This window comes from Theileria equi (assembly GCF_000342415.1).
Source record: "Theileria equi strain WA chromosome 4 map unlocalized gcontig_1105316255041, whole genome shotgun sequence".
Taxonomy (NCBI): domain Eukaryota; phylum Apicomplexa; class Aconoidasida; order Piroplasmida; family Theileriidae; genus Theileria; species Theileria equi.
This window is the reverse complement of record NW_004668225.1, coordinates 513,840-537,846: the sequence shown is the minus strand read 5'-3', so window position 1 is coordinate 537,846 and position 24,007 is coordinate 513,840. Positions and strand designations below refer to the sequence as shown.

General features: G+C 40.3%; 8 protein-coding genes across 8 annotated transcripts, besides 1 other annotated feature; 2 read left to right on the top strand and 6 right to left on the bottom strand.

Annotated features, from left to right (window-relative positions):
• Nucleotides 1-165: 165 nt before the first annotated feature.
• Nucleotides 166-5,799, bottom strand: BEWA_047150 (hypothetical protein; the record flags this gene model as incomplete). The annotated part of the gene is made up of 1 exon (XM_004831646.1): nucleotides 166-5,799. One exon carries the CDS (start codon nucleotides 5,797-5,799, stop codon nucleotides 166-168), a length of 5,634 nt encoding a protein of 1,877 aa, XP_004831703.1.
• A 746-nt stretch (nucleotides 5,800-6,545) lies between these two features.
• On the bottom strand, nucleotides 6,546-8,304 carry BEWA_047140 (hypothetical protein; the record flags this gene model as incomplete). Its single annotated transcript, XM_004831645.1, has 1 exon — nucleotides 6,546-8,304. Exon 1 carries the CDS (start codon nucleotides 8,295-8,297, stop codon nucleotides 6,546-6,548), a length of 1,752 nt encoding a protein of 583 aa, XP_004831702.1. The 5' UTR covers nucleotides 8,298-8,304.
• Nucleotides 7,282-7,323: a microsatellite.
• A 1,911-nt stretch (nucleotides 8,305-10,215) lies between the features above and the next one.
• Nucleotides 10,216-11,052, top strand: BEWA_047130 (hypothetical protein; the record flags this gene model as incomplete). Its single annotated transcript, XM_004831644.1, has 1 exon — nucleotides 10,216-11,052. One exon carries the CDS (start codon nucleotides 10,216-10,218, stop codon nucleotides 11,050-11,052), a length of 837 nt encoding a protein of 278 aa, XP_004831701.1.
• Nucleotides 11,053-11,846: 794 nt separating this feature from the next.
• BEWA_047120 (hypothetical protein) lies at nucleotides 11,847-12,568 on the top strand (the record flags this gene model as incomplete). The annotated part of the gene is made up of 2 exons (XM_004831643.1): nucleotides 11,847-12,373; nucleotides 12,406-12,568. 2 exons carry the CDS (start codon nucleotides 11,847-11,849, stop codon nucleotides 12,566-12,568), a joined length of 690 nt encoding a protein of 229 aa, XP_004831700.1.
• Nucleotides 12,569-13,914: 1,346 nt separating this feature from the next.
• Nucleotides 13,915-15,492, bottom strand: BEWA_047110 (hypothetical protein; the record flags this gene model as incomplete). The annotated part of the gene is made up of 1 exon (XM_004831642.1): nucleotides 13,915-15,492. The coding sequence occupies one exon, from the start codon at nucleotides 15,490-15,492 to the stop codon at nucleotides 13,915-13,917; it is 1,578 nt and encodes a 525-aa protein (XP_004831699.1).
• Nucleotides 15,493-15,905: 413 nt separating this feature from the next.
• On the bottom strand, nucleotides 15,906-18,332 carry BEWA_047100 (hypothetical protein; the record flags this gene model as incomplete). Its single annotated transcript, XM_004831641.1, has 1 exon — nucleotides 15,906-18,332. The coding sequence occupies one exon, from the start codon at nucleotides 18,330-18,332 to the stop codon at nucleotides 15,906-15,908; it is 2,427 nt and encodes an 808-aa protein (XP_004831698.1).
• A 711-nt stretch (nucleotides 18,333-19,043) lies between these two features.
• On the bottom strand, nucleotides 19,044-20,732 carry BEWA_047090 (signal peptide containing protein; the record flags this gene model as incomplete). The annotated part of the gene is made up of 1 exon (XM_004831640.1): nucleotides 19,044-20,732. The coding sequence occupies one exon, from the start codon at nucleotides 20,730-20,732 to the stop codon at nucleotides 19,044-19,046; it is 1,689 nt and encodes a 562-aa protein (XP_004831697.1).
• A 668-nt stretch (nucleotides 20,733-21,400) lies between these two features.
• BEWA_047080 (hypothetical protein) lies at nucleotides 21,401-23,743 on the bottom strand (the record flags this gene model as incomplete). Its single annotated transcript, XM_004831639.1, has 1 exon — nucleotides 21,401-23,743. The coding sequence occupies one exon, from the start codon at nucleotides 23,741-23,743 to the stop codon at nucleotides 21,401-21,403; it is 2,343 nt and encodes a 780-aa protein (XP_004831696.1).
• Between the last annotated feature and the right edge of the window lie 264 nt (nucleotides 23,744-24,007).

Below are 24,007 nucleotides of genomic sequence, written 5' to 3'. Positions count from 1 at the left end.
AAATTAAAGCGACTGATGGTTCCCACAATGTGGTTAAAACATGATTTGTTAAACAAAAAAATCCCCTTTTGGGAACACATTTGTGATTTATCACAAAAGTCTTTATTTGATATTTTAAGTCAAGTGTAATCGGATGTAAGAATCTTGTAATGGAAAGAGCGATTATTAATTCTTACCAGGGTTACAGGTTCCTCTGGATAACCTAGAGAATATATTTTGTGTTTTATTCGGTTTTGATGATTTGGTACTGCTATTAAATTCGTTTTTGGTACCATGTGAAATCATCTTTTTACCAAAATTGTAAACTGAAGAAAGTTTAGAGCCAATATATGGAAGGTTTTTAATATTGCTCATTGTTACGGGAAATGATTCTGAAGCCTCTGGCAATTCTTCTTCACCCTTTAGTTCATCATCAGGTTCTGAAGATTCAAATGAATTCATACTTTCTACAGTTGAGCCATTCTGAGGTTCACTGACAGAATGTTCGTTTGATTGAGTATCCGAGGTACTACTTTGCTCTTTATCTTCCTGGATAGATAGTGTTGAATTTGATACTCCTGTGGTATTATTATCCTCTACTATTCTTGATGTAACATCTGGAGTTTCTTTAGTAGCTTCCTTCATCATTTTATTCACTGTATCACTAAAACCTGTGAAAACTTCATTAGATGATCCATCACTCTCAGATGAATCTTTATTCTCATCCAGTTTGGTAGAGTCAGCAGGGTTTGAATCCGAGGATATGGAAGATTCGGAATTCGTTTCATCTAAAGCTGCATTGTCTGAAGGCATGTTTGACTCGGAGTTCTGAAATAGATCTTCAGCGGTGGAAATTTGTTCTCGAGATTCTCCATCCTCTTTCTTCTCCAATTCAACTTCCCCTTCCGAGGTCTCATTCGCAGTATCATCAGGAGTTATAGAAGAATCTGTATCGATTGTATCATTACCTTCAGAATTATTGGTCATAGGGTCTTGATCTTCAGGGTTGTTTACAGGTCGGGAACTTGTTTGCGTATCATAAGATTCTTGTTGGTTGGTTTCTCCACTCTGGGCTCCTTGATCACTTGGTTCAGAGTCTAATGATCCTAGATCTGTAGAAGCCGCTGATTGTTCAGTATCGAGTATAGGAGATGGTTCAGGAGCTTCGGATTCATTGTCCTCTACCTTTCCAACATTCACAGGATCGTTTGATGTAACCGTCAAATCAGCATCCTCCACTTTACCTGATGGTAGTGACTCATTTTCAGAGATTTCAGGCTCTTGAGACGGTCCATCTACCATAGCTTTAAACTTCCTATTAAACTCCTCTTCAGTCATGCTCTTCCATTCTCCGTCAGAAAATTCAAAGGAAGCATCATCTCTTTTACCATCTCTCTTCTTGGTCAAAGAAAGGATTCTCTGTTCATATTTGGTGTAGACCTCACAGGATAAGCATCTCTCATCTGTACCTTCAGAGGCTTTCCAGATGGACACCTCACCATCCTTGACCTCAGTAGCGTAATAGCCTGGTTTGGGAGAATATGAGCGAGTAGGAACCCCAAGGAAATTTACACTAAAGATTCTGCAGTCATCTGTGTCTTCTTCATTCTGCAAGTCCATGATGGAGTCTCCCTTGTATTCTGTAGCAATCTTAAGCGGATTTATTTTGTCGTTTATATTTCCAGTGTATTTTGACCATCCGTATACCATACCCCTTGTGTAATTTACACACTTTACACCTGAGGAGTCCCTTTTCCAAACCCGAACAAATTGAAGTTTACCATCCTTATCAAGGTACACTTTAGCGTATTCAAGGGTTTCTCCAGGTTTACCTGTCCATACACTCCTATTCTCTGATATTTTCGTCACTGTCACATCCTCCTGCGGAAGGACCAGTTTAATGCGGTTGTCATCATGGTAGTATTCGAAGGATTGATAAATTGAGTCGTCAGGTCTTGTTAACTTCAACGTTGTTGATCTACCAGTCTGGTTCAAGGAAAGAGTTGAGGCTGTACTAGTTGTAGAGATTGTGCTCGCTGTAGAATCTCTACGGTTTTGTATCCCAGAACTGATTGATGTTCTGCTTCCTCTGAGATCAGGAGTACCAAGACTATGAGATTCCTGACCCAAAGATCTCTCATTTGAGATACTTTTCATAGCTTCTCTCTGAGTATCATAGTCCTCAATGGGTGTCGATTCACCATTGGTATCGGTATCTGGTTGAGGTTCTACTACAGAAGTATCTTCTTCCTTCTGCTCGACAGTCTTGACTTCAGTAGGACTCTCAGCTGACTCTGGCAGTTCTTCGCTTTGAGAAGTAGACTCTCCAGTCTCTAATTCCTCTTCAGAGTGGGTCTTAGGGCTTTCAGATTGATCCTCAGTGTTATCCTGAGGTACCTCAGGATCTACTGCTCTAAGTTCATCTAGTTTCTCGTTAAACGGTGTCTTTTCTATACCCTTCCACTCTTCATTCCTTTCCAGGTATTTTGACACCTTTCCACCATTACTCTCTATGACCAAGAAGACGAGTAATGGTTCATTGTCCTTTAGATAGAGGTAACATGCTGAACATTTATCATCTCTGGATCCCTTCCATATAGTTTCTTTACCATTGACTACCTCTTTAGCAAGGTGTCCAGGGTTAGTGAAGTGGAGCTTTGTTTGTACCCCAAACAGTCTCGTTTTAATGATGCTGCATTCTGGAACACTTTGAGAAACACTGACATCTAGCACGAATGTTTCTGTGGCTTTAACTGGAGCCCTTAGATTATCCATCTTGTCACCAAAGTTGTCACATTCTGACCATACCAAAACTTTACTCCTCGAGTAATATGTATACTTTGTGCCAGAATTATCCCTTTTTGCAACAAGTACAAGTTCGGGCGCACCATCCTTGTTGAGATATGCCTTGGCATAGCCAAAGGTTTCTCCAGGTTGACCTGTCCATATCATAGACTCGGATTCTAACAATTGAGTTACAACCACACCGTCATGTGGAACAATAAGCTTAGTATGGAGTCCATCATGGTGATACTCAAAAGAGCCGTACAGTTTGTCATTATACCTATCTAGGTAAGCTTTGGTATCCGAGTCCAAACCCTGGGTTGATGTTGTATTAGTTGTAGATCCTCGGCGTGATGAGGAACCAAGGGACAGTGGATTAGTAACGACCTGTTCAGTTGACTGAGAAACTGGAGTACTAACGTCCTGAGGAGTTTCTGTAGATACTTTCTTAGGTTCAGTTGGCTCTTCTTTAGGAGCATCTTTGGCAGATTGACTAGTAACACCATTCTTGAGATCATTTAGCTTACTCTTATGAGTGTTCTCATCAATAGATGTCCATCCACCATTATTCTTTTCAAAGTAGTTCCTATTCAGATCCCAGCCAGAGGCAAAATAAACCATAACTAGTGAGGACTCTCCCTTTGATGATACTTCTGCTGATAGAAAATGGTCCTTTTCGGAGGCAGTCCATATGGGCAGTTCACCATCAACAACAGAAGTAACCTTGACGTCCTTCTTTGGAAAATATCTCTTGGAGTTTATTCCATCATCATTATTTTTTACGTCTACCTTAGATTCATCAGGACTGGAAAGGTCTAGAGTGTTTGGATCAAAAGGTTTAGATAGTATTTCCCCTGATTCTTCACTATGTTGAGATGTTACTTCTTGGGGAGATTCGGTAGGCTGTGAAGGTTCAGATTCCTGAAGTTCATTCACCTCTGTAGTTTGCTGGTTTTGAGGCTCATTTGCAGAAACAGTAGTCTGTTCAGTATCTTCACGTTTTGTAGCGGTTTGTTCATTATGATCCAGTTCGACCAAAAGAGGCTCTTCAGTTGGTGCTGTGTTTTGATTAGTAGAGATATCAAGTTCTTGAGCTTCTTCCTCATTATCTTCCGGTGAAGGCGAGGATTCAGCAGGAGTCTCAACTACAATCTCTTTATTAACCTCCTCAGGTTCCGTTGGAGTAGAAATTGTAGGCTGATCGGAATTATCATCGGATGAGTTATTTGTTGTAACTTGCATATTCTTGTACTTCTTGAAGAAAACCTCATGAGTGAGATCTTTCCATTCCTTACCGCTCTTCTCAAAGTATTTGTGATGCAACTCGTTCCCATCTCTTATAAAAAGTGAGAGCAGAGAAACACCATTCTTGGAGTATATAGCACAAGATTTACATCTCTCATCACCAGTGGCAGTCCATATGTTCTTATTACCGCTCCTTACATTGTTGGAATGACACTCTGGGTTTGGCAAATGAAAACGTGTTGGTACATTCAGAAGTTCAACATTTACTACTCTGCATTTATCTGTGTCTTCTGTTTTGGCTAAATCAATAGGAGTGTCAGTTTTGCTGGATGAAACAATCTTTATAGCCTTCATCTTTTCGACATACTCTACTGCACGCTCCCATTTGGTTCCATTCTTCACAAAGTAGTTGTACTGTGTATTTGAAGAAACGGTGCTTGCAACAAGGATGAGTCCGGGGTCATTATACTGGTTAAGGTAGACTTTAGTATGGTCTAATATCTCACCAGTGGGAAGAGTGTAGATCTCCTCAGTGCCATTTAAAAGCTTAGATATAGAAATGTCCTTATTAGGGACAATCAGTTTAATATGATTATCATCATATATGTACTCAAAGGATTGGCACCTATATGAGTCTAGACTAGAAATGTTCAGGGTGTTTTGTTCCAAAGGATTAGAAGGAACAGGTGGATTTTCTTCAGGCTTACCAATAGGTTTACAGTCCTCCTTCAATCCCTCTAGCCTATTCTCATGGTCCTTCTCATTACCATTCTGCCATTTACTACCATCATGATATCTATAAACCGTGGATGTATTACTTCCTTTAATGGTCTGGATAGTAGCTAATTCTGGGATTCCCTCATTAAAATATATCAGAGCCTCCACTAAGTTTGATGATGTGCCAATGAACGCACTACCAGACCATATCTGCTTCTTATCATACTTTAGCTCAGTCACCTTATCATTTTTAGGAGTAAGTTTGAGAACCTTAACATTCTCTTCCTCAGCTTCTTCTACATTAAAGAGAGTGGAATCGACTTTGGAAACCAAGGAACTTTCTGGGTGTGTAGGTTCCGGAGTAAGATGTTGTAATGGTAATTGGGGAAGGTTAAAAGACTGTGCCTCTGACTGAAGAGCTGGAGATTCTACGGGTTTGGCAGGAAATGCTTCCTCCTTGGGTTCAGTTGGTTCAGGCGATGTTACAACTGAAGTAGCAGATTCTCTTTCAGACTTATTCATTTCTTCCATATCCTTTAGTTTCTGATCAAACTCGGTCTTTTCTATACTCTTCCACTTTTCACCATTCTTTTCAAAGTACTTATCAGACTTTTCAAGAAAGAGTACAAGTGCTGAATAACCCCCCTTTGATAGAACTTTTGCTAATAGGCACCTTTCATCTCCAGAAGCGGTCCATATAGGGGTCTGACCGTCAACAACAGAAGTAATATAACAACTCTTTGGAGTATACGTAGTATGTGTTATTCCATTCGTTTCGTCTAATTGCCCTCTGACTATATTTTCGTCTGGTTTAGCAAGGTCTAGAACAAGACCATCTTGTTTGGAGGAGGCTCTTTCGTTTTCACTATCTGGACATCTCTCAGACTCTTCATTCTCTTCTTGTCCAACGTCTTGATTCTCAGGTTGTGGTACTAAAGGTCCATAATCATTCCCTTGAGAAGTTCCTTCCAAAGGTGAGCTTTGACCATCTTCACGGTCCATAGACAACTCATCGCACTGGACCTTGTGAAATCCTAGGATTGCCACGAGATAAACCAGTGCGAAAACCCTCATCTTGCTGTGATGTTACTGATGGGAAGAGGTGAAAGGAAGGAATAACAACACATCTGGGGTCATTCAACGGAAGAAGTTCGCAAGAGGAAGAGATTAGTTTTAATCTTCCACGTCTTGCATAACTCTTGGTATGCAAATTTTTGCACTTACCAAACATGCATATTAAAAGAGTAAAATGTAGAGGTGGGACGGGTCCTTTTGACTCTTTAAATTTGCGTCCGGGGACAAATCTTCCTTGCCTATAGAATCATTATTGGCGTAGATTGTAGTATTTACCTGGTAAAGGTGCTCTATAAATCCTCTCGATAGCTTTGGATTGTGGACAAAGGCCAGTATTCCATGCTCCTCTCGATAGGAGGAGGGGCAAGAACCAACATCCGGAAGAATAATTGACGAATCTGCACAAAGTACGCATACAAGAGTCACAACTTGCCTTTAGTCACACGATTCCTTGGCAAGTTAAGCTTCTCCAATAGCACCTTGCAATCCTAAACTTGTCTGAGAGAGGTACCATGACCAATCATGAATACCGTCCACCTAAAATGAGAGCCAGACACTCCACAAAGTCGCATAGCCTACCACGTAATGTGCAAATTAAAATTTATAACGATAACTGCCGCGTATAGCTCGAGGAACTATTCTACATTAAAGTACGTCTACAGTTTTGTAGTTGAAATGCACAATGCCACAACGTCTTACAGTGTGAATAAAGATCATGTGGACAAATGTTACAAATATTGTAGTCTTCACTCCGCAGGGAAAGCCTTGCGAAGTTCCCGGATGACATCGTCATGTACATGGTCACTAACACTTGTCCAATAGCCATGTATCAATCCATAATGCGCAGCCTTGATAGTGTTACGAAGAATGTGTTTCAGAGTAAGTGTAACCATACAGTCCTTGTCTTTCCTCATGCAGACTTTAACGCCTATAACTCTCCACTCTGGTACTTTGCTGCAATGACATGCGTTTTTGGAACTACACTCCCATATTTTAGTTTGGTTCTGATATAGCTTCCTAGAAGTGTAGCCTGTTTTGGGGAAGTAGAAACGTGTTCTCACGCCCTCTTGAACTGTCTGGAAGACTCTGTATGCATCGACAGTCTCCTTGTTGGCGATGTCAAGGACAAACTCCCTTGGATCGGCCTGAGGAGTCATGAGGTTCTTCAACTCTCCGATATAGTCGTTTGTACATATCCACCCTCTGTCTGTCTTGACAAGCGAAACGAATTTGCTCTTGGGAGATTCCTTGGAAATATAGGCCAACACGGGCTTATTGGATTTAATATGGAAGGTAGCGTAGAGTAGATGTTCATCCCGTTCTCCAACCCAAATCTTGTCCTTCCCACTCACTAACTGGACTATAACAACATTACGTTTAGGGACAATGTGCCTAGTGGGAACACCATCAAAGGCATAGTCAAAAACGTCGCATAATGATTTGTTGGGTCTAATAATATCAAAGGATGCGTGAGATCCGCCATCTTCTTCCTCCTCTTCTTCTTCTTCTTCATCTTCCTCGTCTGAATCATTATCCTCATCTTCGTATTCATCCTGTTCATTCTCCTCTTCATTCTCCTCGTCATCTTCATCGTCATGTGAAGGTCGTTTTGGACGTGACTCTGGTGTTCTAGAAGCTCTATGTGATGGTTCTTGCTCTTCCGAGACTATAACTATTCTGCCATGCGAATCACCTCCGGATTTCATGGCTCCAAAGGCCATATCCCATGGCTTATCGTCGACCTTGACGGAACGTCTGGCTTCATCTTCAAGTTTCTTCCTTTGTCTTTCAGGAATACCGCGCCAAAATGCTCGTTCCGCTGCACTATCATTTGTAGCTCTTTTGTGTTCAACTTCATTTCTTTGTAGGTTTCTTCTGGTATTTGATGAACTGTTACTATCGTCATCTTCTTCATATTCATCTTCTTGGTTGTTCCAGGAATCTCTAGCTCTGGTACTTCGAGCTCTTTGTTCCCGTCTCACATCCTCCTCTTCTTCATCATCTTCGTCCTCAGAGTCGTCACTTACAGCCACGTCTTTGACGTTCCTGCTGCTCCTAGAGCGGCTTGATCCGGCGCTGAAATTGCCTGCTGCCTTATCCTTTAACTCCGTCAATTGTCTACTGTGGGTATCCTTGTCACTGTCCACCCACCTGTTGCCGTTCTTGTAGCGGTATATCGTGGTAGAGTTACCCCTTTTCTTTATGGTTGCGACGAGCAGAGCAGCCTTGTTATCGTCGAGATAGAGGCGAGAGAGAGTGCAGTACTCTCCCTTCTTTCCTTCCCAAATGGTCTCTCCTCCATAGTTTAGGGCGTTGAATTCCACGCCCTTGTTGAATGTACATTTGACGACCTTGACGTCATCTTCCGTATACTGTTCAGTTTCAAATGCTTGACCCGCTGAAGCGCCGGTAGACCCGTTCAGCCTTCCGTTCTGAGAACCCGCACAAGTACAAAGTCTAAACAAACACAATATGTATATAAACGCAAGAATATCCATCTTGCGGGAACCAGACAGGGGTCCAGTGGCAGAAGAAGAGGAATGAAGGAAGACGCCAGTCTCTTCCTGCCCATCTGGGGTTAAATCTCATGGCACCAAACGAGCGCTTTTCCGTCACATTTATCAACCTTCCACCCTTGATCTGGAGCTTAAATGCTGTTACAAAGCTATAGTCCCGTGTCTAACTGGGTTCCGGGCGCTTTAGAGCGGTGAATGGCGCTTGTGGAGGCGGGCCACATTCCTCGAGGGTAAACCTTGTCTTTTGTCTACTTTATGCATCAACACCGCGCCTGTTTGGTTTTTTGCACTAGTATAAAGTGGAGAGTTGCCATATAAATTGTGTCTAGTACTGAGAATGGCGTGTCTAGATCTGTTTGCGGATTCCAAAGGTTTCCGGTCTCCATACGCCAACGTTTCGGGCTTTTCTGGCATTTCCATATCTCAATTGTGAGTATAGGCTCTGAGAATTTGTCTTGGCGCCAGGGAATTGGTGATCTTGTCCCGGTTGTCCATTCCTGTCATTCCGGCGAAAGCCTGTGGTCTTTTAGTGACTATACAGTCTTGTTCGACATTTCAGTCACTCTTTGTCGCTCTCACAGGTATTCTTAAGGTCTGGAAAAGCTGTATGTTTCCTGGAAGGGTCACTAACATGAGTACTCTTGGTACCATTATTCTCAGCTGTAACCATCACCTACCAGGAGAAACACTATCCTTATTAAGCTTACCCGGTGTGAATCCTTCCTTACCAGCTTTAAGAAGAGTCTTAAGTTCTCTGGAGATGGGTACCTCTCCCTGTCAAGAGATACACCAACTCATGTCTGAGTATTGCCAGATAGTTACTTTACCACCTACAGCTGAGGTTATAGCACAGCCATTCTTTGGAGAATACTCTTTGAGTGATTTGCCACTAAAGTCTCGTTCATCTATACCTATCTTGAGCCCATTAGGATTTGCAATATCCAAAGTAATGGAAACATGTGTAGATCATTCCAGACGATAAAATCATATTTCTCTACTTTCCAATCTATAAAATATTCTTCTTTTGGTATTCTTATACCAATGCTCTTTTTTAAATGATCAGGTTCTCAAAGGTTGTAGTCTAATATTTCCTTGCAGGCCTATAACCTCAATGGCGCAAATGGGCTTATTCTAGCGATATAGCGTCTCTCACACGTAATCGATTACTTTAGGATAAATCTAAGAGTCGTTTTATTCTATTTAAAGTGCGTAAAATCCTGTATATAAAACGATATTTTTTGCATGCAGTAATTGGCGTCTGGACCTTGTGCCACTGGAAATTCTGTTAAATGACCAAAAAATATATCCATATATTTTTAGCGTAAATATAATTAGATTTTAAATTTATTCTGTGATTTTATCATCCTAATTCACTCTCTATTCCTCCCTAGGTTCCCTAAAGGTTGCTCACAATTCTACGTATTTTTAATAAACTATAAAGGTCTGAAATTGAGAATGTGGTCTTTCCTAACGGTATTTTCATATATTAGATAGGGAATTATGTATTTTCATAAATATATTCATTTTATCCTGCCATGAGTAGCTCGTGCTGTTGCTTGATTTGTTCTTCATATTGGTCTCTATTCGGTAATTACTGTCATATAATTGACATGATAATATCCTCTCCTTTTCTAGATATTAAACAAAGGTGATGCATGGGCAAAATTTTTCAGTTTGGTCTGCAAATGCTTGTAATTGCAGCTATTGTCGTGTGGCCGGAAATCGCTAGCTAACAACTTTTCTCTTATTCATCCACAAAATAAGAAAAGCAACAATACGTCATGCAAGTATAGTGAAGTAAAAATCAAGAATAAACCTTTTACACCTCCGTAAACCTGCTGGTATGATCCACAGACAAAGTCAAATTAGCTAAAAAGGCGTGCATTTCTGGTTTGAAACGATGGTTATAACACAGATTATAATCCTTTTCATATCAATATTCAACAACCATGTCTCGGCGAGGGACTGTACCGTTGATATCCTCCGTCCCGATTCATATTTCTTCAATTACTTTTATTATTATTACGACGACATTCCCACGAGACTCATAGTTCCAAAGGAAAATATTCATATCACATCCATAAAGGAAGGTGACAAGACGATATGGAATGCTGGACGTGGTCCAAAGTGCTTTATGTTGACTATTCGTCTGGCATCAGACCGTCCAATTTTATTGCATATATCAACACTTTCTCAAGAGTCATCGGGGTATAATTTATATAAAGTGGCAGGAGAGTGGAGGTTTGACTTGATTGACACTAAAGAAAAAGCGACTAAGGCCCTTTTCGAGCAAAGGCATATCCCAAAGAACAGGAGGATCTTCACTCTGGACTTCTTCATTACCAAAGAAGACGATCAATTTGCTGTGATGAGATTTGATATTTTTAAAATACCAGTGCGTTTTCATGTTCCAAAGCTAGCTCATCATGCTACTGAAGTTGTCTACAGAAGAAGCTCCCTTTGGAAGGCAACCAAAAAGGATGAACATTGTATCACAGTTGCCTCTCATTTAAAGAATCTGGAACCGATACTCATATGCGTTGTAATTAGCGATTACAATGAAATAACTGTTCTGTACTTTGAGAAAAAGGACTACTTTTGGAGGAAGCTAGATCCTGCCAACTTCGAAACCAGACTTAAAGAGGCATTTGATCACGTTTGTCGCTATGCAATGGAAGAAAGTCGAGGTCTTGGGGACAAATTAGGTGGTGTCGAGGAAATGATGGATACATCTTAGGGAAAACTTGAATATAAATCCTCTGGTGCAAAATAATTCCCTCATTAAACGAGTGGTATGGGCAGAAGGTAAATGCAGGCTAATCGTTTTAGTGTCAGGCACACTATGCCTTGATTTATTTGTGTTTGTGTAAATTTACTCTGGAGATAGTCTACATCATTCATGTCTCTTTTATCCTATCCCATTCAATTTTGGAATTTAACGTTTACTGTATGGAAGGAATGGTGCAAAGGTGTCAAATTTGCCAGAGATATAAACTAAAGGGCCATCAGTTATTTGGGTTAATAAATCCATCTATACATTAATCCAGACTCTAAAACATAGTTAAAAACTTATATTTCTGTTGGAAGGATGTGAACGTCTCTTTGGAATCTCTGGATGGCAAAGAACATCTAGAGTAAGAGCACCCTGTGGTCCCATCTTTTGGCTAGCTAAACGGTACTTTGGATTATTCCTCATTTAATATGCATGTTTGCTGCAGTTTATATCATAAATCGTGTGCGTAATGCCCCTTTTGCGCATAAGCAGTTTAGTATTGACTGATTTTCAGAAGGTGAAGACTGAGGATTCGAGATCAAAAGCCCAGTTTTTCGATACGTATATCCTATCCACGGGGTAATGAAACGGAGGTTGCATGCTTAGAGCTAATACCAATCTTTAGTATCCCCAAAGACTTCATGCAGTAACAGTTCCTTGTAGACTGGAAAGTATGCTTGTGCCTTAAACCTTTATGATTTCAACTGCAAATAAAAGTTACAGAACCACCCTGTATCCTGTGTATAGTGGATGTCAAAATGCGCAGATGTAGTGAGATTGGCTATTTAAATCCTCAACCAGTAGTTACCATTGACTTGGGGATAAAGACTGGATATATTTGTCAAAAGGGTTCATTTGGCATTTGCATCGTATGCCAATCGGATATCATCGATCCTGGAATAGTTGAATACGCCCATTATCCATATCCAAGAACCTCTTTGGGATTCACAGTGAGGGAGTTTATATATGAAAAAAAGACAAATTTGCCAACAAATTTGGAAAACGTTGAATCAGTTCTAGTTTACTTTGAAAAATCAAGAAAACATCCTTTGCTCTTAAAAATCGTTCTTTGTAATATGGGTCTTTATAATACAGACTTTGGAAGGTACTACTACATCCGGAATCCTGACGGAGAGTGGATGGGCTATGTTTATACAAATGACATTGTATCATCAACAGAGAGAAGCAGATTACTGGGTTATATCCTTAGACATCCTAAAAATTCATTGGAGACGTATAAACCAACTATAGGAGGTCCAATGGTTCGAATAGATGGCAATTCGTGGTATGATACGCTTTGACATTAAACACTTGTAGGAACGCACATGGAAACGTTCACGTCTCTTCAAGGTCGAAAAATGTTTCGAAATATGATGAATCGAGACAAGCAGCACTAGGTAATGCGAAGAGGTCAAAATGTGGTCAAGAGGAGGGAACATGCAAAATCCAACCTAAAACAACATGTAAAATTAAGAGTTGAAACGATTATGCCAACGTACATGTGCGATTTAATTAATAAATGTTCTTGAAAAGTTTTTTTAAAAATCCATTACGGGTAGCGATTAAAGAGTCATCTTTTACAGACAGAGTTATTAGTCGCCTTTTTGCGGCATATTTCAGGGTATTCTGTAATGTGCAATGTTTTGATGTATTATAAAGTTGCATGGAAGTACAACGGTGTTGGAACTTGTACGCCCTGAAATCTTTAGTCTATCCGTAGACTTCCAAATCTTTCATGTACTAGTTCACATCAAAAAGCCTAGAGTAAAAAACTTACGAGTGTGTTTACGATGACGACTCTGTATAGAAAATCCTGGCAAGCTTTGTCCTTGAGTGTAGGTCTAAACTTTTCAAGTTGTCCTAGTATAGGATCCAAAATTGCGCTCTTACGGCGAAGATGCCACTTTATGCCAATACCAGGTATGTACACTCCAGCAACCTGTGGATTATTATAAAGTTTTGATGAGTAGTATGAGAGATTCAGTGGTCTATTGTCGAGAGAAGAGTAGAGTCTGGAGGAATGCTATAGATGTTACAGAGCCATCATCGCTTGAAGTAATCGCTCTATGACTCACTCCATAGAGTACATGGTCTGTTATGGTAAACAGGGAAGGACTAAGAGAACATGGGAGCTCCAAGAATGAGCAAAATTTTCATGGAATCTCCAAATCCTTCACAATGTGTAGCTTTACAGGCGCAAAACGAGAGCATCTGTAGCCTAGCCATCCAATCCATCGTATAGCTTAGACCTGTAGCAACACAATGGGCTTCTCAAACCTCCTCCAGCCCCTTCTTCTCCCTCCAATCACGAGTTTGACCATTTTAGCGGCAATATCTCGGCACAAAACATACCTGGAGCCTCGATACATCGTTGTCCGGCCTAGGCGTCTGCACGACTCCGCAAATGGCAGAGTTTGGCCTCAGGGCGCAAGAGACGAGAAACTCACCTGCGATTATGGCAAATAGGAGTGAAATGTAAATCATTACATGAAAAGTCGCGTCTAAAACGTCGTTTGAAGAAGTTTGCAGGCGCACAGGCACGACGTTGGGTCCGACTGTCGGGAAATTTTTATTTACTGACAATTTACTCTCAAACGGCACGGATGGGGAGGTTTTAGCGAAGAAAATTCATGTGTGGAGGAAGAAAAGAAGAAGAATGAATGGTAGAGGTACACTGATGCGTCTCTTCCTCCACACATTCCATTCTTCTTCCTTGTTAGTGGCTATTCTACAGCATTAAGAGGCGCTATAGAATGTGTATCCTGTTCATGAATGTAATGTAGTGATTGGAAGGTAGACATTAATCTACATGAACAGGTTATGGTACTACAAGAGGGATTGTCTACTGGCCAAAAGAGTCCTTACTGAAGGTCCTACCTTCCATATTGCAGCACCAACAAGGCATAAGCAGGCTAGGCCACATAGTATTCCACCAGTTACTGCTCCAGAAGAATCCGGAGACTCTTTGGAAGGGGATGTAACTGAGTCCTTGCCTTTTGCATCTTCATGTCCATCTTCTTTAGAAGCTGATTTGGAATCGGGATCATAAGGAGTTTGTGTATCAGTCTTACTGTCTATGGTAACTTCTGGAGAATAGGAATCCAGAAGGTTTTTCAAAATATTTTCGTGGTCACCATCATGTTCAGGTCTATTTTGGGTATTTTCAACTATTTCAGTCCAAGTATTTACATTAGGAGAGCCTCTTTTAAACCATTTATCTTCTCCAGACACCTGGTAGTTAATAAGGAGTGGAGTCCCATTTTTCTCAGGGTATAAAAATACATTAATCTGATGTACATCCTTAACGGTTGGAAGTCCTGTTTGTTCATCATTGCCGTCTTTAAACCTGGAAACTGAAAGATGAGATGAGCCACCAGAGATGTAATGTGAGAACCTAGAATAATCAGGACTTTTTACAGTTGTATTTGACAGAGTAATTTGAGTGTTACAACCTTTATTCAGACAGATATAAGTAGTTTCATCAGAAGTACTTTGCGAAATGTCAATTTGATGAGCTTTGTTCCTTTCACAGTTTAGCTGGTCTAATTTATCTTTGAGGTTTTTATTATCTATTCCACCGTCATTCTGCCATCTCTTATTATTCTTATCATTAATAAACTTATAGTAAGTGGAGGATCCGGAAAACAGTTCAATAATAAGAGGACGAACACATTCTTTGTCACAAGTCCAGTAATATACATGTGCTTCTTTGGACTGTTTTGTATATGGAGTATCACTGAATTTTATATTCGTATCTTTAATTATTGTTGAACAAAGTCTCATTATAGATATTCCTCCCGATGGTCTGTGAATATACTTGTCATATATATTCTCATATATAGACGATGTTACTAATACTTTAGCGTCTCCGTTTATCGCAGGAATCTTTTTAGAATCTCCATTGGCAAAGTAGTTCTCATTTACAGCATCAAGTTTGAGTACCACCAAATCCTTTATTTTCGAACTGATCACTGAAATATGATTAGATCGATACTTGAAGTAGTCATCTTTCTTCCAGGTTGATGGAGTTGAAAAATAGTTGTCCCTAGAGTAGTAGGTAGAAACATAGCTACCATGCAGTATAACTAGAAGTGGTATGCGGTTATCATAATCGTAGTACCAATATATTACTGTGGCTTCTCTGTGGTGTACAGTGTTTAAATTACCAAATCCATTCTGATTCTTACCAGCGTAGTTTATTCCACCAATAAAATCTCCTCCTCGATCTGCCCTGTGTGTATATGTTTTGTATCCGTTTCCAAAGTGTTCCTGATCTCTTACAATATTAACTTGGTTTCCACAAGAATCAAAATATCCTACTTTAGCGGTTGTTTTGCTAATATCTATGTCTACACGGGAACCATACCAGGATGATCTTGAAGGTTTTGTACATGTGTTTGTCATCCTATCGTTAACCAGATTTCTATATCTATATCCTAGTTTCGCATCTTAATAGTGTATTAATGCTGTGTAACCTGTAAAGTTTGAAAAATGTGTAAGATAGTCTAGACGATCATGGGGGATTTTACATGCAGACTTCCAGCTTAATCCAAATGTAGCCTTGTCTATATCACACTTTAAATACTTTGCAACATTCATAACCTTCAAGCACCTGAATAATCATATTGTGCTGTGGAATCATTTATTGAAGGAGTGTAGTCTCCATAATAGTCCTGTGGTTTATTATAAACCATTCCATAAATAAGCCATTAACTTACCATGTACTGTCTATGAAAAAACTTATCATCTCCATAATGTGAGTTGGAGATAAACTGCATTTAAAGACACCAAGGGTGCGTGTTTAAAAATGTCTATGGTCACTCCTGCAGACCTCCATAAGACTTTAGTGCCCATTTCGCCTTCTCGGATTCATGTTCATCCAATTCAAACCACTTTTCATTCAAGTGAACGTAGTTGACGGAACTAAATGAACCTCCTTTTGACTTTAATGTAGCCTTTACAAGGAAGCAGGAATTGCCCCTCAGGTAAACCCTCACGAGAACGGCTCTCCACTGGGATTCTTTCCCTGAATTTTCAGACTCTGGAGATCTCCAAAGGATGGCGCCTTTGTGAGAGATTTTATCGGCAGAAAATCCCGGTCGAGGAACAAAGAATTGGGTTTTAAGTCCACCAATGACGGTGTCAAAGACCTTGATTCTTCCATGGTCGGGGCAAGTGAGGTCTATAGTACAGTGGAATTTAACTACATCAGGTCTAGGGATGCTCTTGAAGGCACCAGGGTAGTTTCCTATGAGTCTCCATCCATGATTTGTTCTCAACATCGTCTCGGTTTTATTCACAGAGGGACTGTTTTTTAAAATGTAGACCAGGACTGGTACAGTCTCCCTCAGATGGATCGTGGCATACACCAAACTCTCCCCTTCCCGTGAATTCCATATGAAATGTCCACTGTAACTCAGGTTTGTTATCTCTGTCCCATTCAAAGGAACAATAAGTCTCGTGATTATATCGTCAAAATGATAGTCGTAAAGATTGTAGAAGGTTGGATTATACTTTGAGACATTAATAACTGTGTCACTCTGAAATGTTGGAAAGAAGAGAGACGTTGTAACCTTTTCCATACCGCTCACATTCTTGCAAGTATTCAAGTGAGAAGGATCAGATACGTGACAACTCCCTCTCTCCTTACTCTTGTTCATGGGAACATTTTCCAAATAGGACCAGTTGATAATCTCATCCAGACCAGTGTAAGGAGTGTCCCCTTCAAAACGCTTCATTCTCCTCCTGCCACCAATTGGGGATTCAATTTCAACATTGCCTCCATTGAGCGCATGCACAATCTCATTCCACAGCAGATCGCTTTCAGAATTACCGTCGCCATATTCGTCAAACTCTTCTAGCTCTTGGAAGCTGTTTGGTCCACCGTATCTTGTTATAACGGCAGATTTATTATAATTGGAAGTTTCTCTACAATTAAAAATCTCTTGCTTGTCTGGCTGGGCTTCTGGATATTCATCACTGGGAGGGAGTGACTGAAGAGCTCCCGTAAACTTATCCTGAGCAGGTTTAGTAGTCACACCACTCCTGAGATCTTTTAGCTTCTTGTCATAATCCTCCTTCTCTATGGATATCCACTCTCCTCCCACCTTTTCAAAATGCTTAAATTCATCCTTGACACCCGTATGAACGCAAAGGAGGGCGAGAGAATACTCTTCTCTGGAAAATAGTCTCGCAAATACAAACTTTTCCTTTCCAGAAGCCTTCCATAGAGTAGCCTCGCCTTCAACGATAGAAGTAATAGAACCACGCTTTATATAATATTCCTTCTTCTCAAGTCCCTTATCTTCCCTTGTCTCTACACTCACCCTGGACTCGTTAGGACTTTCAAGGTTGAGGATTGGAACATTCTTTCTAGCCAATTGGGCAGACAAGGCCTTTCTACTTGCTTCTCGTTCCTTCTCGGCACGTTTCAGGTGCCTTTCTCTCTCTTCCTCTGGAGATTCCTCTTTCTTCATTCTCATTGCTCCAATTTTCCGGTAAAAGTCTGTAGTAGTGACGTCCTTCCATTTACCATTTACTCTCTCAAGGTATTTTAAATCTAATCCAGTGCCAGTATCAACCTTTAAGTAGACCAGTATGGAGTCTCCCTTGCTGTAAGCTTCTACAAGGGTACACTTCTGACCAGCTTTAGCCTTCCAGATGGGAGCTCCCCTGATGAGAACCTTGGTCAGAGCAAAGCCATCCTTTGGAGTAAAGACCCTTTTAGCTACTCCGTCCTTGTCGTCGCCACCAACATGTACTGATCCTCTGTCTGGCTTCAAGATATCCAGAGTGGCATCCACTCTTCCTGCTGACTTGGCGACTGGAGAAGGAGCTTCTTTCAGCTCCCTAAGCTTCCTTTCGTGTTCTTCCTTTTTATGTTCCCACTTTTTACCATTATAATGGAGGAAGAGAGTGCGATCCCTGCCATTCTCTCTATACTGTAGCGTTACTACTTCCGGCTTATCCCCTTTAAAGTAAATTAAAGCCGATAGGCATGAACCTCTGGAGTTCTTCCATATGGTCTCACCTCCATACTTGAATTCTTTAGCTAAAACACCAGGTTTCGCGTTACAGGCCAAGAGTGGAACTCCGCTGTAGCTACACTCCTTAGTGTTAAACAGTGAACCGTCGATTTTGGATACTAAAGACCCGGTCGATCCGTTACTTCCACCATCTCGAGAATCCGTTGAGCTACAAACTATAGACAGGAACAGAGTGTAGAATACCACTAGGATATTCATATTCCTGTCATCTTGTAGAGACTTGGTACCGAGAATGAAGAAGAAACGGAGTTCTCGTTTATTCCTAGACATCTGGGGTACCAGGAAGAAGATTCAAAAAATAGTACAAATTCTTCCATTCTTTATTCCATAGTACCTCTATACCATTTCTGTAGTCTGTACCATTTTATTTGCGCCTCAGGATATGAAGAAGATGCTGCGTATTGCTCCAAAATTCCCAGAACTCTTGTCTAGTCGCTCGACACTGAATGGTAGCTATGGAATGTAATGGATACCTTTGCTCCTCCATAGTGTGGAATGGCTATATGCGTCGATTCTAGTGTAATGTGTGAGTGTTGCAGCTTCGACAAGTCCCGAGTTCTTCTCTAGTCAGCCTGAACGCCGCCTATCTACCCATTCACTGCCTCGCCAAAATGCGTACTCTAGATACTTTACAGAGACAATGTATGGTCTGCAAGGTTACAGAATGACTGAGGAATGGTCACACCCACCTTGTATGTGAATGCTATAGCAATAAATGCAGGGTCATTGCAATCTCCTAAATGTATCTACATACGTCCAAACATCCCATAAGAGTACATGTAGCATGCATGAGAAATTTATCATCTCTACAGAAGCAGTTTGGAGATTTATACTACATTTATTGCTATAGCATTCACATACAAGGTGGATGGTATGTTATTTCTATAGGGAGTATCAATGAGAAGGCTCTTAAACCCTTTGCCATCTACGACCTTCCTTCCTGAATTTTATCAGTCTTTCCCTATCAGATTGTATCGTTAGCGTCAAAGTTTCTCTATCTCCCACAACGGCAATTTGTACATGTGTGCACTTTTGGTCAGTGTCTGCAGTGGCTCTCCAAATGATATATTCACCATCTACTACTTTGGCCACATTGACATTGTAGAGATCAAAAGTGTGTAAACATGTGTTGTGATGACAATGATAATAATATGTGCCTACCGAACTATTCTTTTTTGAAATGTCTAGAATTCTTCCAGGCCTACATTTCTCCTTTAGCTCAGCCAGCTTCTCCTTATGGTCATCTTCTTTAGTATCCCTCCACTTGTTACCATCATAGTACTTATATACCGTGGATTTAGTGCCACTACTACTCCTTGTCTTTATAACAGCCAGTGTAGGTCTACCTTTGTCCATGTACAGTAATGCAGAAGAGCAAGGGGAACCAACCATCCAGGTAGAAGACCATATCTGCTTCTCATCATACTTGAGCTCAGTAGCCTTAACACCGTACTTTACAGTAAGTTTAAGAAACTTAACAGTATCTTCCTCTGCTTCTTCAATATAGAATAGTGAGGTATCTACCTTGGAAGCGAAATAACTTATAGGTTCTTCATATTCTTCATATTGTGTCTCGTCCGCTTTTTTGTCGAACACTTTCTTATCAATTTCATTCCATGATCCAAAAGTATTTTCAAAGTACTTATACTGTGTAGAACCATATTCTACAACTGTCACCTCAAGTAGTTCCACAATCCCTTTCTTATATATAAGACAAGAAAGGCAACGATCATCATATTTGCTACTCCGTAACACTTTACTTCCCGATTGATGAGAATATTTTGGGGATTTCCACAACTCCCTATTACCATCCATAACTCTCGTGGCAAAATGGCCAGGTCTTGGATAAAAGTGTTTTGTAGTAACTCCCAAAAGATCTACCTCAAAGATTCTGCATTCATCAGTATCCTCATAAGCAAAAAGATCGATGTCAAAGTCGGAAATACATTGGACAGGATTCCTTAAATCCTCAATCATTTCTTCATGGTTCCCAGTGCAATCCTGCCATTCCTCACCATCCTTAAGCTCCAGATAATGCTCCTTTACTTTAGTGGATGTCTTTGCCACTACAAGAACAAGTTCTGGTTCATCATCCTTGTTTAGGTAGACTTTAGCATGGTCAAATATCTCGCCGGATGAAGGAGTCCAAACATTTTCTTCACCCTTCATGATCTGTGTAACAGTAATACCATTCTTTGGAACCACTAACCTCATTGCATTACCGGCAAAGGAATACCCAAAGCATTGGCACAGAGATGAAGTTAGACTAAAAATGTCTAAAGTGATAGTATGTCTAGAGTAAGGTAGTCTCCTTGAATCCTCCGCAGCTATATATGCTATACTTTCATCATTACGTCTACGACTAAAGGATCGAGTATACTCTTCTTCATAGACAGCAGTACTGTCCATATCCCAACTTTGCCCTCTGCCTCTCAGTCCACTTCTCCTTTTCTCTCCTATGTGACACTCGTTGACAACTTCATCCTCTGCAAAGTCGTCTAATTCATCCGTAACTGGTCTATCAGTGATAGCTCTGGACCTCTTGCAATGGCAGAACCCTAGTAGACAAGTTGCCACAAGAATGAAAAAGACCTTCATCTCTCCTCCGTTCATCCACTATGATACGCCATGAGATCCTTGATTAGTATATAGTGTTTTAGGCCCATGATACTTGGAGAATATGAGTGGAGGAATGAAGAGGAAGAAAAGTAGACAGAATCCATGGGGTATAGGAAGAATGTGTAATGCCATTGATGCATGGGGTATAGGAAGAGATTCTGTTCATTCTCTTCTTCTTCCATACTCCAGACAATAGTTTTTATGGGTTTTGAATACTTTTGAAAGGTATAAAGATTTTTTCAGTTGATAAATCACTCTATATCCCCTATAGCTCTGCATTTAGCCTGTAATCTTACCTAGTCTCAAAGGTAGGAGCATTCATGAAGGATTCTTTAGGAGTCATTCTCAGGAGTTAAAAGGCCTTAATACTGTTTAATTCATCGTTGTAAAGAGTACCTGATATATAATTGAATACTCATGTAAGAGGGGCTCCTCCAAAAAAGGCACCTTACAAGTCCCAAACACATAGTTTGATGACTTGGTGCTTTATAAAGGCAGCTTTACTCAGAACGTGTATAATCATGTAAGATCTCCTATTATTTATTCGATTATCCGTTTGGGATCCTACAAGAGGTGTAATCAAGACATTCAACTTACTATGGTGCTTGTTCCTTTAAACTTTGGCAATTCATGGTAATACTCGCAAATTATGCACACTTTGCGTGTTGTTCGGTGGAAGCATTGAGCAGAATCTGAAAATCATGTAGCGGTTCCGGTTGCTGCAAAAATAGATTCTGTTCATTGCAAACATGCAATAAGCACACAAAGAGAACATGTGGGCTCAAAACGTCCTTTTCCTCCTGCGAGAGTCTCTCTAGTATTGCTTTGACCGCCTTTTCAAAGTCTATGGTGTTATCACTTGCTTGGTTGTGTATAATTTCTGAAAGTGTTTTCTTAATCTTTAAAATATCGATATATCCAGAGACATTTGATTCTCCCGGTGCCCCTCCAACGTCCATTGGCGTTTCCTCCATAACATCTCCTTCTATACAGTCCATGTACTCGTCATAGCAACTCCCACCAAAATCACTCTCTATACTCTTGTATGTGGAAATTTCTGGTCCAGTATATATAATCTGTATGACTGGGTTATCCCTCTCCTCATCAAAGAGCCATTGGTTATCGTTTGATAACTTTACTAGTCTATTTTCGCAAACATTAAGGGTTGTAAAGAAACGATTGTCAAACTTGTATACAGACGTAGTAAAGTCGGGAACATCCTCTTGTTTCTTTGCCACTTTGGAGGGAAGTGAAAGTTCTATAGTATCCAATTCATCAACAAGTGCCCTGCCTAGATAAGTCATGATTGATTCGTTAAGACTCATTTCTGATTTAACTGCAACTTTGCACTCTGGACTTTTAGGGGAATTTGCTTGCGGGGAACCAATTTCCTTCTTTATGAAATACGGTTTTACAGTTTTTCTGTACAACGAGTATGATTCAGTGGCCTTTTTATAAAAGGAAAACTTCGTTGCCCCCTCAATATCTATTGCATCCAAACGGTCCATTAGTGAAACCTTTTGATTCTCTGTGTAAAATTCTTGGCTATTTGCATCATCAAGATAGTCATAGCCATCTAGTCCGCCGTCCATACAGTCAGCGTTATCCATTTCATAATCTACATCACCCGTATAATCACTGGAGCTACGTCCATCTAAAGCATCACAAACAGATGCAGAACCGGAAAGAGGAGCATCTGCGATCTCTAGTGGTGCATCAACTTCATCTACCAGTGCATTTGGGTTCTTTAGTCTGTAAATCTTTGTATTGATACCCTCCAACTCTCGTTTAAAATAGCCAAGCTCCGGCAGTATCTGCATCTTTGCTAATTTTTCCAAATATATATCCATGGAAGACCCATCCACTGTTTCTTGAGCATCCCAAAATTGCGATTTGAAGTCCAACGGGAGACTCCAGTTTGCTATTATGTCGTAAATTTTCTGACCATCAACTAGGATGTTCCTCCCATCTCCTGATGCATCCTTAGGGTTTGCTATAGCATCACGTCCCTTTGTCTCATCTAAAAACATAGTATCATCTACATCTTGATATGATACAATCGCATCAGAAGATGCTAAATCTACAAGAGGCTCTGCGACTTCAATAGTTAGCTCTCCGATATCCGGTGTGCCTGCGATTTGCAAATTTTCAAAATCAGATGTAGTAGAAATGGAGCGATAGCTGCGATCCCGATCACCTATTCCATTTCCAACTTTATCATCTAACATATTAACATCATCCAGAGCACGGTGTACCTGCTCCTTGGGATTTGAACCTTCCACTTCATTGGAAGGTACTAGAGCTAATGAAGTGCCAGTTGAGACATCTGCCTCTGTTTTAAGGTTAATAGAGAGATCCTTATTAATTATCAGGTTATTAAGTAAGAGACCCTGGGCTCCAGATTGATCAAATAGGGAAGAAATTTTTAAAAAGTACGGGTCTAGAGAAATGTCATCCACTGGAAGTTCGTTTAAAGTGACCTCTGCTTCCGGGGCCAATGTGCTGGCAAGAGTTCCTGTCCTTGAAACTTTACTCTTCCTGGTAGCTTTTGGCGCATCTGTTTTGTTCACGGAATGCACATTCATTAAAACACTATACGTCTTGTCGTAAAGAGCCTCGACACGATAGCCATAAACTTTACATGCTCCCTCAACTACACGAGAAGCGGTGGTAAAGCTGACTCTTTTTGTGCCTTCAAATGCCTCGTCTTCATCCTCTGAATCTCCTTGTAGTTGCACCAAGTCATCCATATGGTCGATAATGCCAACCTCAAAGGCATTCTTGCTACAAATTTTGTTAGTAGACAAGGCAGTCATACAACTTGTGAAGAGGGAAAGTAAATCCTGCGATTTCTTTTGATCTTTAGTATCATTATCTTTATTCTTTACATTGTTATCCAGATTTCTTTTTACAGACTCTGACGTTATCTGCACTTTGTTGTTTCCCTCAGAGGGTTCTGAGGGCCTGGTTCTCTTTCCAAGTTTGTACATTTGAGCCTACAAATGTGTTGTGTAAGTGTATTGATGAGGTATAAAGATACTGTTGTCAGAATGATACGGAAATGGGTGAGTGTGAGACATTTTTGGTAATTAATGGAATGTATTCGTAACAAGAACCTATATATCCCGTAATACCCTTGTAGAATGTTCAACTATTCCATAAGATACTTCAAAAATAGTCTTTAAACACTGTTTCAGTATTTTAGAGAAATCCATAAGCCTAAATGAAGTTCTCATATACATCTACAACAAACC